Source organism: Corvus hawaiiensis, chromosome 2 (genome assembly GCF_020740725.1).
Source record: "Corvus hawaiiensis isolate bCorHaw1 chromosome 2, bCorHaw1.pri.cur, whole genome shotgun sequence".
In the NCBI taxonomy this organism is placed as follows: domain Eukaryota; kingdom Metazoa; phylum Chordata; class Aves; order Passeriformes; family Corvidae; genus Corvus; species Corvus hawaiiensis.
The window spans coordinates 53,485,547-53,498,828 of record NC_063214.1 but is presented as its reverse complement, the minus strand read 5'-3'; the positions used below and the strand labels follow the sequence as shown (position 1 = coordinate 53,498,828).

General features: G+C 36.5%; 1 protein-coding gene across 3 annotated transcripts in view; it reads right to left on the bottom strand.

The window, feature by feature from the left end:
* Window positions 1–415: 415 nt before the first annotated feature.
* The window catches only part of PDS5B (PDS5 cohesin associated factor B), a 101,327-nt gene continuing 88,460 nt past the window's right edge, over window positions 416–13,282 (bottom strand). The window contains exons 30-35 of one of the 3 annotated variants that reach the window (XM_048295044.1): window positions 12,136–12,281; window positions 10,092–10,191; window positions 7,466–7,908; window positions 7,273–7,374; window positions 4,304–4,445; window positions 416–3,471 (exon numbers count right to left, since the gene is read on the bottom strand). In XM_048295044.1, coding sequence (XP_048151001.1) covers window positions 3,436–3,471; window positions 4,304–4,445; window positions 7,273–7,374; window positions 7,466–7,908; window positions 10,092–10,191; window positions 12,136–12,281 — 969 coding nt within the window. In that variant the 3' untranslated portion in view covers window positions 416–3,435. Of the gene's footprint in view, window positions 3,472–4,303; window positions 4,446–7,272; window positions 7,375–7,465; window positions 7,909–10,085; window positions 10,192–12,135; window positions 12,282–13,282 lie in introns of all 3 variants that reach the window. The other 2 variants (XM_048295042.1, XM_048295045.1) reach the window with 2 other exon arrangements.

Here is a 13,282-nt window from a genome sequence, read left to right as displayed (position 1 = left end):
AAAATTATTCCATCCACAAACTCAGAATTTTGTTTATTGCTGGTATCCTGTTTTAAGATCCTTGTATACTCTGTGTGCACAACTGTGAGAATATTCAAATAATGTTCTTGGGTTTGTACTTGTATTTTGCACAGGATGAATTGATTTAAGAATTAACCCCACAGAGTGATAGGGATAAGTATGAATGACAAGTAAACTTGCAGGATTCAAAACCTGCCATGTGCATTCACAAAAGCAGACTTGGACAATCTGTCAAAACCTATACAGGCAAATAAAAGCAGCAAGAAAAATGCACACACACCTCTCAAGTTTGGTGGTGCCTTTTCTAAAGTATCAGATGACAAATGCTATACCAGAATAATGTATTTAGCATTCAAGTCTTAAGTTTTTTGCAAGTTACTCACAAACTGAGCAATTCATTTTTGGTGAAAATGTCTTTAATATTAGTATCTTTTTGTAAACTAATGTTTTTGTTCACAGAGATTGAAATGTCAAAACAGCAAATGTCAAAATATTTGAAAAAGGGTTCAATTTTGCTAGAAAATAAAGTCAATTGGCAGAGTCAAGTATAGTTAATACAGGATTCTAATTATCTGAGGTGGAACAGGTATAGTCACATTAGAACTTTCAAACACTTTCATGTTTCCTTTCTATTAGTAGGTTAGCTAGCTCTAAATATTCATTACCTCAGTTGGTGACAAGTAAAAAACCACCAGCTTCTGGAATCAGTGAATTATTTTTAAGTAAGTAACAAGATTACAGTCCCTGTTTGGATTTTGCACATGAACTACAGATCACTGAAAGTTTCCTGTTGCACTGCAGCAAGAAAAGGAAATGTAACAAAAGCTTTATTTGCTGCAAAGTACAACAAGATACTTCGGTAATCTCACAAAAATGTCATGCTGCAACTTGTTACAGTGAGTTCAATTTGATCATTTAATGTAATACAGTACATTTTTATAAACTTAACATTATCATTGCAGAAGAGCATGCTAACTGAATGTTAGCAATTTATCTTTTATACATAATTATAATCTACTGTAGCTACTGTATGCAGATCTCAAAATGTTAGTACATAAAATATTCATTTTCTTTATATGAGATGAGGATGAACTCAGAAGAGGTTTGAATAGAAGAATGAAATATCTGCTGTGCCTATTTCTCAAGAAATAATGAATTACACATTATTACCCAAGAAATCAACATTTAAATTGCAAAACTATAGTTTAAATTTACAATGAACATCATGATCAGTAATGGTGCATCAATATTCCATGAAGTTTAACCTAACCATGTTTATGCACATAAAGCCTCAAGAGTCTGCAGCAGTTTCAGCATTAATTTTTCATATTTTTGTATAAAATTGACTTAAAGGTACATCTTCCATAAATGTTTTCAGTGCAATTCTGTCAAAGAGGAAAATATAAAGCTAGCTTTCAATCATTTTATACCATAAAAACCCTCAACAACTTGCATTTGCACTGCTGAAGCGTAAGTAAGCCAGTTCTGTTGTGCCAACTATTTCAAAGTCAATTCACATCAACCATAATTGACTTTCTAGGCAGTATTTCCCCCGTATCTATAGGTATAAATGTTGAAAAGCTGAATACTGGAAGAGGGGGAAAGTTAAGATGAGGCAGCATAATCTAACTGTTTATAATACTTTTTTCTAGTGGTACCAAAAAAAATGTATAATGAAAAAATTCTAAGGGTTGCTTGCTTTACTAGTGACCTTATTGTTTGGAAATTGGTGAATCTGTGTTTTAGTATTGTCCTTTCCTATTATCTTTACAGGCAACCTTGCAACAATAACTTATTTATTGACAGATTGTATGAAAATGCTCCATTATTCAATGAAATAAAATTTTCTTAGGTTAGAAATTGATTTCTCATGTGTTGTCAACTGTAGGGAACCAGAGGGAGAACAGCACCTGAAATTATGATGTGTGCTTGCTAAGCAGAGTATAGTAACTGATATATTTTGGTTCAAAGACAGTTTGTAAACTGTTAAACTGCATACAGGATACTGCTCTATGATTTTGTTTCTTTTGCAGATTATAACTAAAAAAAAACAACCAACAAAAAACCCAACACAAACCAACCTCTCTATTGTAGCACAATATAAAAATGGAGCTTCATTCAAATCTTGAATACCTTGACTGTAATAATTGACAGCTGGTTATTCAACAAAACTTAGCTCTTCATACCAAAAAAATTTGGCTCAACAAACAAAAACAAAACAGAAAGGGACAATAAACTCTCAATAAAAGGATCTCTCATGAGGCAACCTACCATATACTACTGCTAGATACGAGTTTCAAAAAAAACATTACATCCCATTTTCAGCACATTTTTCATAAACATGCAACTTCACTATAAAATACAAAACACTTGGCTCTCAAGAACAGCTTTATAAAGACACACTGCATCAATAAAATTTCTCTTTGTGATTAACTTTACATTGTAATAAGAACTGTATTTTCACTAATGTTTATATATCAGATTTCATATTATAATGTAGTAATAATTTGCTCTTTGTGAACATCATGTTCAGAAGGAAATATCTATACACATTAACATACTAGACTATTAAAAACTCAGTTACAGAATTTTATTGATACAGTAGATTAATAAAAACTGATAGGGGAAGATAAAATGGGTCGGGTATTCAGTACATTATTTAATAACACACTTTTAAAATTAAAATATTTTAAATCCTTTTTGAATTTTCAATGCCACTACAAGTCCAGAAAAGTCTGGCAACAATACTGAGGTGTAAAACAAAACTTCTTTCCCAATTTGCATCTCTTGTATTATTCTATCCAATATTGTTCAACTGTAAAAGAAATTTGGCACCTCTGATGGTAAGTAGGTGCCTGAAGGTAAACACCAGGTTATATTCATGAAGGAAACAAAGACATTTTTTTCTTCTTCTCCTCAACAAATAGTGGCAAAAGAAAGTGGCACTATTTGTTCAACTGACTTGTTTTTCACAGTTAAATGTCAACAAGAGTACAAATACGAACACTGACAGATATTGCTTGAGATCAATTTTCAACAAACTCTGTTCTTTTTTTAAAACAATCGATCCAATAAACAGTGGGGTACTGTCAGTTTAAAGCCGCAGATAAAAGCTATACAAGCACTTTATAAGTCAGAAACATTAAAAAAAGAACTATTTACAGTTTTCTTCTTTAGTTCATATGTCTACAAAGCCAGCGCACAGTACACTTCACAAAAATCCACAGTTAATGATATCAACATGTGTGGCTAAAGCTTGTGACCTAGGGACTGCAAATGCAGGGGCAGTAAAACAGGTTTTGTCTTTTCTTCAGCAACCCCATTTGTGCACTAACAGCTTCATTCAGTCTCAAGCTTTATATTAAAAGCATTCTTCAAAGCTTTCACCTGGAAGGCTGGTAACTACATGCTCACTCATCGTCTTTCCCTTTTGGAAGTTCTGCGACGGACCTATTTGGAGAAAAGATATTTTAAATGTTTCTACAGAAAAATTCAAGAACAAATACATTTTATAATGGAAAAAATGCTCAGGCTCACTCAATAATGTTGGAATAACCGTATACAGTGGCATTCATTATTCATTTTGTCACAAATACAAGTTTCATTCAATGACCAGGACCTAACCTCATCTGATGTTACTGAGCCTGCGTCCTTAATGAAATTCAAAACAATCCAGTTTCCTTTCTCAGAGTTTTCATACACTCAGATGCTCCAACCATCAGATGTATCCAAAAGTGTGAAGGCATTCTCAGTTTTATTTTCAGTATGACTATTAACATGGCCAATGTACTTGTATGAAATAAATATAAAAGTGAACTCAATTCAACATATGCTGGTAAGAGGAAGAAATCGGTTTAAGATTCTGTTCCAAGACTCCATGCTTATTTTCCAGTACTATTCAGTTCGTGTGTCTGTTTTGTGTAAAGAAGCTTTATTCACTATTACAATCTAGATGACAAGAATGGGCAGGAGTTACCTGGAAAATAATTCCCATTAGATGCTACACAAGTCTGGCATACAGATAAGAAAGGCTACACAGGACAGAAACTTCAAGATACTTGACAAAAAGTGGTATTTTCTAAGAAATGCAGCTTCTCTGGGAAACTACAGTGCAGCTCCACTACACAAGAGTGGCAGCTGACAACCACCCCGTTCATTTTAAAGGAGGAAGGTTAAGTTCTAAAAACAGGAGAAGTCGTTCTAAGAACGGAGGCCATTCTCTGATCATCCATGCATAGAGGACACCACAAAGACTGACAAAAAGCTCAGGCACTTCTCTTACATTGATTGTGGAAACTTCCTCTTCTTCCATTACTTCTTCCTGGGGAATGTCATCACTGACTGGTGAACCACTCTGAAACACGTCCATCTCTTCACTGGATTCATTCTCTTTACTGGCTGCTTGTTTGGAACGTCCAGCACGGCTACAATGAGAAGAAAAATAAAGATCAGCTTCACAGCACGTGTACATCTGCAGTATGTATAAACAGTATGAGCAAACATTCTAGCTCACGTTTCATGTTATACAATGCTGCTGTCTTTTACACCTATCTAGTTCATCCATGCACAGAACTGAAGAGAAACTAGGAGGCTGGACGATACCATTTGAAAATAAAATTGTTCCATAATAGAGGGAGCACAAAAAGTTGAACAATTTTGCCTCTATAGACACGGCAGATTTTTCTCTTCAGTGCCACAATACAGGCCAAAAAAGGTTGACACAATGCTAAACAGTGAACAGGAAAAGCCAAACATCCAGAGACTGAATACTGTTGCTGGTTTTGTATCTATTCAATTCCATGAACAGATGTACTCTACTTCTCCAGGACTTTTTACACAACAAAATTTGAATAACTGTATCTATGTTTTTTCAGACAAGAAGAACCCACATCACTACTCATGAAATTAAGACTATAAGGAACCTAAATGCAAATCTTCCAAGCAAGCTTAGGGATAACCAGGATAACAATACCTTAATCAGGATAAACAAGAACAATCAGTCAACAATATCTTTAACTGTCTGTGTTGGTTATGGGAGTTGTGCCACAAGCAAAAAGCACCCATTTGCTTAAAATGAGAATTAGCCAACATCCCTCACCTTCAAAAAAAGCCAACTACAGAAGTATCCAAAACTCCACAGCTGCACCCACATTGCAGTAGCACAATTCAGAATCAAATCACTGAATCATCCCGTTTACTGCAGGTGCAGTCTTGGTGCACCCAAACTTGGGGACGTTTTGGTTGAAATGAAACCGGAAACTCAGTTCCGGGCACACAACAGACTTCAATCTCCAGTGGAGACACAGATCCAAAACAACTGTACTCTAATACCATCACATCACAGAAGTGGTAGGAATTTTCCGTCCTGAGAACCACTAAAATTTAGACAAAATAAAATCTCTCAACTGCATAGCAACTGTGCAACCAACATGCCATCCCTTAACACAAATTAGCCCAACTCAAGTCTTCCAAGACCGACAGAAGCAAAAGAATTGAAAAGGAAGCAGAAGAATTATTCACAAGCTAGGTTCCTCTTTTCACACATCACAAAAATAAGCCTGTTGACATGTGCTAATTGGTAACCCAGTTTGCTAACAGAAACAGGTTATACACTGTCACCCACAGATACATTATCACCTCATAGGCAAAATCCCAAATTCTTATGCCAAATCCATTCCCAAGGAGCCCAGAAAGCTTGAGGTTATATATATTTCTCTTGCAGTACGCAGTGCTGGCTCAGTCTATCAACTTTCTGCAGTTAAAACTGCTGTAGATATGGACATAGGAGAGGGAGAAAGGCTTGACTACAGTGCACTTTGAAGACTTGAGAAATTACTACTGTCTCACCTTTTTCTTGCAGATTTGGAAAAAGAACAGTCAAAATGTGGGTGGTCTGATAAAACAAACAAACAAAAACAACCCACAATTTTTTTTTTAAATGAAGTCTAGAGTAGACCCAACAGCTATGAACCCTGAAACAACTTACTTGGGCTTCAACATAACATACACATGAATGAGAGCTATGCTTGTTACTGATTGTGGGCAGTGATACAGTTTACTGTCTGCTTAAAATGGAGTAAAGAAACACAGCAACTTCACTAAGAAAAGCTAATTAAATATTTAGTAAAAGGTATCTTTGACAAACACCACATAGCACCCAACAATAACTTGTTGGTGTGTCTTCCCTGCATGGCAGTAGCAGTTTCCAAGTCTTGTTCTACTGCATGTGTAGCAGTGACTTCTGGAGCAACCAAGACAGTGTTAGGTCCTGTGTTTCTGGTTACAGAGTAAAGGAGCAGCAGAGGTGTGACCTGAGGCAGGGAAACAGAACACTGGAAAGGTCGGGATGTTGTGCATGGAAGATGCCAGATCATGTGATCCAGAGTGAGACCAGAATTTGAAATGAGGGTAACAAGCTTGTTCAGGCAAGGTTCCCTGGTAGGAAAGATCCCTGGCATAAAGCAAGTCAGTACATTACACTGCCAGAGGAAGAGCAATGCGATGCTAACTAAGCCCAGAAGCCAAAAAAACAACAGAGATATACAGTAGTGTCAGACTGTGGGTGTCCCCAAGTAGTGCCCCAAGCAATTTATATGAGGTTCTGGAAAAGCTCATTCTCCATGAGCTGCAGTTTGCTACAAGTGGGCAAATAACCACTTGTACACATCTGCTTAGATAGATTATCTATACATGTACAGAAAAGGTAGAGATACCTGTATTTTCCTACAGCAGGCACAAGAAATGAAGCTAGCCAATGATAGAGTTTACCTTCATTTTGGAACTTAATGCATTTCAGAATTTTCAGAAGTTACTACCCTTCACTGATCACAAAACATTTTATTCCAATGAAAATGATTCAAGTGAATAGTAAGAAGGCCACAAATGAGAAAGTGAACATTAATTAAAGGAGAATCAGAGTAACCTTAATTCTCCACAATTCTGTTTCACCACAGTAATGGATTCTCACCCGCTATCCAAAACAAAGAGGACCACTTTCCACTCCTTTAAGTCCTAATAAAGACCTATCTTCAAAGTTATGTACATGCTACCTGAGCACACTAAAATTACTTGCAGCCTCTTGCTCTGCTGTGAGATGTCCTAGGAGAAGCAGCTAAGGAAAACATTTTAGAAATAACAATAGCAATTTATTAACTGTGAACTACAGTATTCTGAAATATTTTCAGTAAAGGTTTGCTTGGGGGCACAGAGGCATTATTTAATTTTCACTAAACACAGATTTAGAAGACTTACACTTTTTTTTGCTGTGCTGGTGGTGTTTGTGATGACCTTCCTCGTCTTTTCTGTGGCGTAGACTGTGCTGATTCAACTGTACTAGTTTCAGATGGTTCTGCTCTGTTTTGAGGAAGACCCAAATTGCAAAGCATCAAATTATAACTAATGTCCAAGGATAAAAAATACACAGTTTACAAGAAGATGTACTTACCTCTGCTGCGTTCTTTTTGATGTCCTATTTTGCCTGCCTTTTGGTTTTTGTTCAATGTTTTCAGTTTGCCTTTCTTCCTCCTCCTCCTCCTCTTCCACTGCAGCTGCTGGCGGTTGTTTTTTTTTGCTCCTTTTTGATGACTTTGCCACTGGTTCTTCCTTTGGTGCTGCCCCATTATTTGTTCTGGTAGGGCGCCCTCTTCTCCCTTTCTTTGGTGGACTGTTCTGTTCATCCTCACTTTCTATCACATCTTCTTTTAGCCTTTTTTCCTCTTGCCATTGTGTTTCATCAGCTTCTGATACAACTGCAGGTCTCTTCCTTCCCCGTTGACTACCTCTAAGCTTCTGCTCTTGACCCAGTTTATTCAGGTCATCTATGCTTAGTTTCTCTTCTGAATCTGTGATACCTGCTTTCTTCCTTCCTCTAGGCTTCTCCATCTCTGACTGAAAAGGTAAGATTGCACCATTAAGTTAAAAAATTAAACTGCCATTATAAAGAGTCACATGTAGAAACTTCCTCCAACAAGACAGTCTTCAAATTACAGAAATTGTCTCAGATTGTTTACCATATCCATTTCAAAAACATTTGCAAAAATACAAACACACACCTACATATAAAATACTATACTAGAGGGAAATGTTCAACAAAGGTAGAACCCTATCTGAATCATAAGGTTTGAAAACAGAAACTATTCCTTTACCTCTCCATGATCTAGTTCTCTAAAGAGCACAGTGAAGAGCCATAAACAGTGCAAAGATTTCAATAAGCAGCTACTAGGGCCACATCGCTCCAACCAACCCTTACCCCTTGGAAAAATAAGAAGTAGAAAATATTACCCATCCACCATTTCATGGGTACCATGACTCTTTCATTTCATATCATAAAATTGTCCAAAAGTCCAAATATTTACAGTATTTCTGCTTCATACCAATCTTTGTTTCATACTAACACTACTGTATTTCAACACAGTTATTAGTATTTGCCACATTGAAACTTCAGCTACATAATCAGTTACATCATTTAAAACCTGAATGAAGGTTTTCTTCTCTTTACATCTGCTTTGTGACATTAAGATAGAGGTCATCTTACATATTCATGTCTCTACTTTAAACAAAAACCTTTTTCAAGAAAAGCAGAAAGAGAATCTAGAAAGGATGTGAGGGGGAAAAGAAAGTGAAGGACAAAGGATTACACTAGAAGAGAGTAAGAAAAATGTTTGAACAACGATGACATCTCCTGTCAGTTCATGTCTTCAGTGACAACCTCATTATTGCCCACTTAATTTGCTTTTGCAGTCATCATGCACATCTGTCACCGCAGCTCCTCTCAGCCAGTAAGTAACTGCAGCCGATTTTCAAAGTAATGTTTCTCCCTGCAGCTAAAAAGTGTTCCACAACCTTACAACTAAGGTGTTACTTTATGATTTAATCTGGACAAATATCCTGAAGTGACACCTTTAAAACATGGACCTTCTGCTACCCAGTTAAAATCCTGCTTCTCAGTTAATGCTTGCTGTAATCTGCTCCCCATCTCCAAAAAACCAAAAATGAGTTCTGAATCCATGACCTTACAGATTCGAAGTGGAATGATGCTCTCAAAAGCACTCAAAACACCGACCTGTATTTGCTCCATCACTGAGCTTTCTCAGTTACCAGTTCAAGCTAATGCTTCTAAACATGAATTGCATGCCAGGAGCTGTCTGGACTCTCAGACTTATAGGTCTGGGGGTTTTTTTGACAAGAGATTCCCGATTTTTCTGATTTAATTATAAACTGGTTTGCTTTTCCCACAGTATAAGATAGTTATTTATACTTCAAGACAAGCAAAAATGCAGCAATTTTTACTAGTCAGTAGCTTATGTCCCAAGCAACCTAGAAAAATGCACCACAATGACATAATGAGAGAAAAGAGAAATGTCAGAGACAGTAAAAAGTAAAGCAGCAGTGACATCAGATACAGGACATCCTTAATGCAGCCTAGAAAATCCAATTCTAACAAATCTGATCTTACTATTTTTTCATGCGTATCCCAAATACTACAAAATTAACAGACTGTCAACTGCTATTAAGGCACAAAGAAGTGACATTTACTAGTGGTATAGGAAATTATTATTATTTGACCTGCTTTTAGAATTACAATACAATTATAATTTTCTTGGGTAGTTTATTTTTCTCGACTCTGATACAGGTATAAATACTGCTTAAGATAATATTTAGCCTGCTTATAACTTCTTTTACATATTAAAGCACTATATCTGAGTGAGAGTCCAAATAATATTTTACAGCCTCATTAGGAACCTTTCTTATTACTGAACTACATATATAAATCCATTGGTAAGAAGGAGTAAGGATACTACTGCTCTCCAAAGCCTAAGTAACCTTGAGGACATGATTTCGTGGTGGACTTCACTGTGCTGAGTTAATGGCTGGACTTGATGACCATTAAAGGTCTTTTCCAACCTATATGATTCTATGAGAAACAGAACGTTTTTTTCCATTGTATTTTCATGTCCAACTCTGAACACATTTTCCAGTAGTTAAAAATATCAGCCTGGTTTCATGTTTCAGCATATTTTTTGGAATGATCTCAAATATCATCACATTAATTTTTAACAGCTCACCCTTACAAGATCAGAGTCGTCCCTTTTGTCAGTTTTCTTTCCTGGTAAGGGTGAAGTCAGTGTGAATTCTTCATTTTCACTGTGGTCCATTTCAGTACTGTCAAGCCTAGGATGAATAACCATGTATTTACCTCATTATTATAATATATGGGGCAATCATTGCAAAAAAATACTAAGAACAACAATCTTCATATAAAATCTATTATTAAACTACAAACAATTTGGCAAAAGGAACTTTCCACCGTAGGTACTATAGATACCACACACCACAAGCCACATCATCTAAGTCTCAAAGTCTCAAGACAAATGTTTTGATCATAAACCACGTTCAATTTTCTTTTCTCACTGGGAAAGATAAGCAGTTTTTTTAAGAAGAGTCTGAGTTGCAAGAGATCTGTGTTTGACGGCTATAGGAAAGTATAGGCAAATGTATGCAAAGATCCCCACAGACAGACCAGCCAAAGCACACACACCTTCCTATGGTGAGTTTTAGGCAATAAAACAGCAATTCAAAATTCCCTCTGTTTTTTGTTGCTTTTTACAGCAGCAATTTCATTTTTATTTCAGTTTGTACAAACTGTAAATGTGGACAATAATGCCTCCTGTATATATAAAACACTGAGACCCACAGAAAAAAGATACTGCACAAAAGCCAATCCACAAGTCATTTCAATTCATCTGCAGAAGCAACATTTTAAATACTACTGCATGTTTTTAAATGAAAAGAAATTTGCTTTGTGTCGAAATGAAAAGTGATATTCAAACACACAAACTCAACTCCCTGGCCTGAGCACTGCACAGAGGGTGAAAGATGTTCTCACTCCTGCAGGTGTAAAATCTGTAATAACTGGGATGCAATTGGAAGCTTAGGTTTTATACATTCTCTCAAAAGCTGCAAATCTGCCTGTACATACTCAGATAGACTGAACTGGAAATATTGTGCATCCTGAATCATTCCCATCACTTCTCTTCATCTTTGGCTTCTCCACCCAAACCACTAATCCCTTTAAATTAAGAGAACTGGAGAGGTCATGAAGATGACTGAATATGTTAGGCTGTGAGTGCAGCATTTTTTAAAATTTGATCTCAGACTCATTTTGCTGGATATAGAGAAGAATCTGGAGTCCATCTGTCGTTAGCCAATAATGTGAGCCTGCATGACTTGTAAGAAATGAGCCTTTTTCAGACTTTCTAGTGGAGAAATATTTCTTGTAAAACACTGCCCTACAATTAAAATTAATATTGTATATTAAATTGTCACAGGAGTACCAAATGAGAAATCTTATATTCAAACATAACATTTCCTAACAGTCTTGAAAGAACGTGAAAAAGTAGAACACGAATAGTGGAGGCTATACAATCTCTCACTGTCTGTGAAAAAAAACTTAATGAGACTTTCTGTTTTTAAAAAAATGAACATAAGATACAGAAACTGATGAATAACCTACAAAACTGACACAAAATAAGCTATAAAGATAGATAACTAGAAGATGACTTATGTAGCATTACAGTACACTCACCTCTTCATCACAAAACTAATCTAAAATCCAAAAATATTTGTCTGCAAAGCCCAGCACAGTGCAGAACTGGAGGAGGAAGTCAAGCAGGACCACCACAATGGCCTACCAGCTCTCCCTGGCTGGGATGTGTGTGTAGCATCACAGCCAGGTTCCCAGGGACTGCAGCTGTGTGTATACACACACACGTACATATATACGTATGGGGGCGGTATATATCTATCTACCTAAAACACACCCCAAAAAACCCAAACCCTTCCCTCAAAAAACTAAAAACATATGAGGCTCTCCTTTCCTCCTTCAACCAATTCTGAATGTAATTTGATTCTGGTTTGTTTTTTTTTTTTTAATAAAATTTATTTCTGGAGTTGGAAAGCCAAATTCATGGTTTCAGTTATACCAATGTGGTACTGTAACTTTATTTCAATGTAAGATAGAAGAATTCTGTTTTTTACTTAGAAAACATAATAGAAGTATTCAAAGTTTCCATTACAAATATTTGAAATATCAAAGTTCCTTTGTTGTCTACCAACCTCCCTTTGATCCTTCCTGGAGAGCTTGGATTTGAGCTGCTGCTGGCATTGCTTACAGTTTCCATTCGTGAAGATTTGGATTGAGACTGCTTGCCTGCTGACGAAAGAGGCTTATTAACTGCTCCAAGAACATTGGCTGCTTTGGGCTGAAACCAAAAATATATTTCCTTTATTTTAAGCTACACGTTCAGATATTGTTAACATGTACTATGCTTAAAATATTCACAGATTTCACTTTCTGCAATCATTATCTTAATTTTAACACAAAGTGATAAACATTTTCATATGAAAGCCACAATAGACACCAGAAGGAAGCTGAGGGAGCTGCAATCAAATAACTAGCTGCCACCAAAGCTGGTATTCTTCTCTCTACCCTTAGATTCTGTCCTCTTCCCGTTGGTAGTACTGTGGGCTCACAGGACTGTGCAGTCAGTCACTGCATCACTTTGTGTGCCATTTGCTTTCTGCTGATTTATCTACCTGAACCAGCTCCCCATCTGGATCAGATAAGCACCTGGCCTAGCGAAGCAGAAACAGCAGTAGGACGGCCCTTTCAGCAAAGGAGACATTAAACTGGCAACCACATTAGTTTCAACTGGGAATAAATGAGAACCTCAAAAGCCAAATACTGTGGAGAAGATCCTGATACTTCTTGCACGGATTTAAAGATGTTAGGCTTTTAATAAGTGCCACAACGTCTCCAGACACTGGTGAGCTTCAGGTTATTAATTTAACTGGATTATCTTTCAGTCCTGCCGAATGCCTCCAGCTCATGCTAACTTTTGAGAGAGTAGAAAGAGCTCAATTACTCCTAAAGAGAATGCCAAACACCCATGTACAAAAATGCTGAATTAAAGACCATTCCCTATGTTTCTCACTATCCATCTTTTCCTTCCATATTAGATTCTAGCTATGTCTGCAGTTAGTGACAGCTACACAAAGTTCAACATGCACATCATATCAGCCTGGAGTGTTTCTTTCTCAGAGCTGTGGACCATAGAAGTTCTAGTTATACTTTTAAAACCAGAGGGGAATTTTACACTTACAAAGATTCATTCTGCACTGAGCACAAAAAAAAAAAAAAATAGCATATGCTTTCCAAAAATAAACCTTGGAGAACTAAATTCAGCTTAACAATTTGCATCTA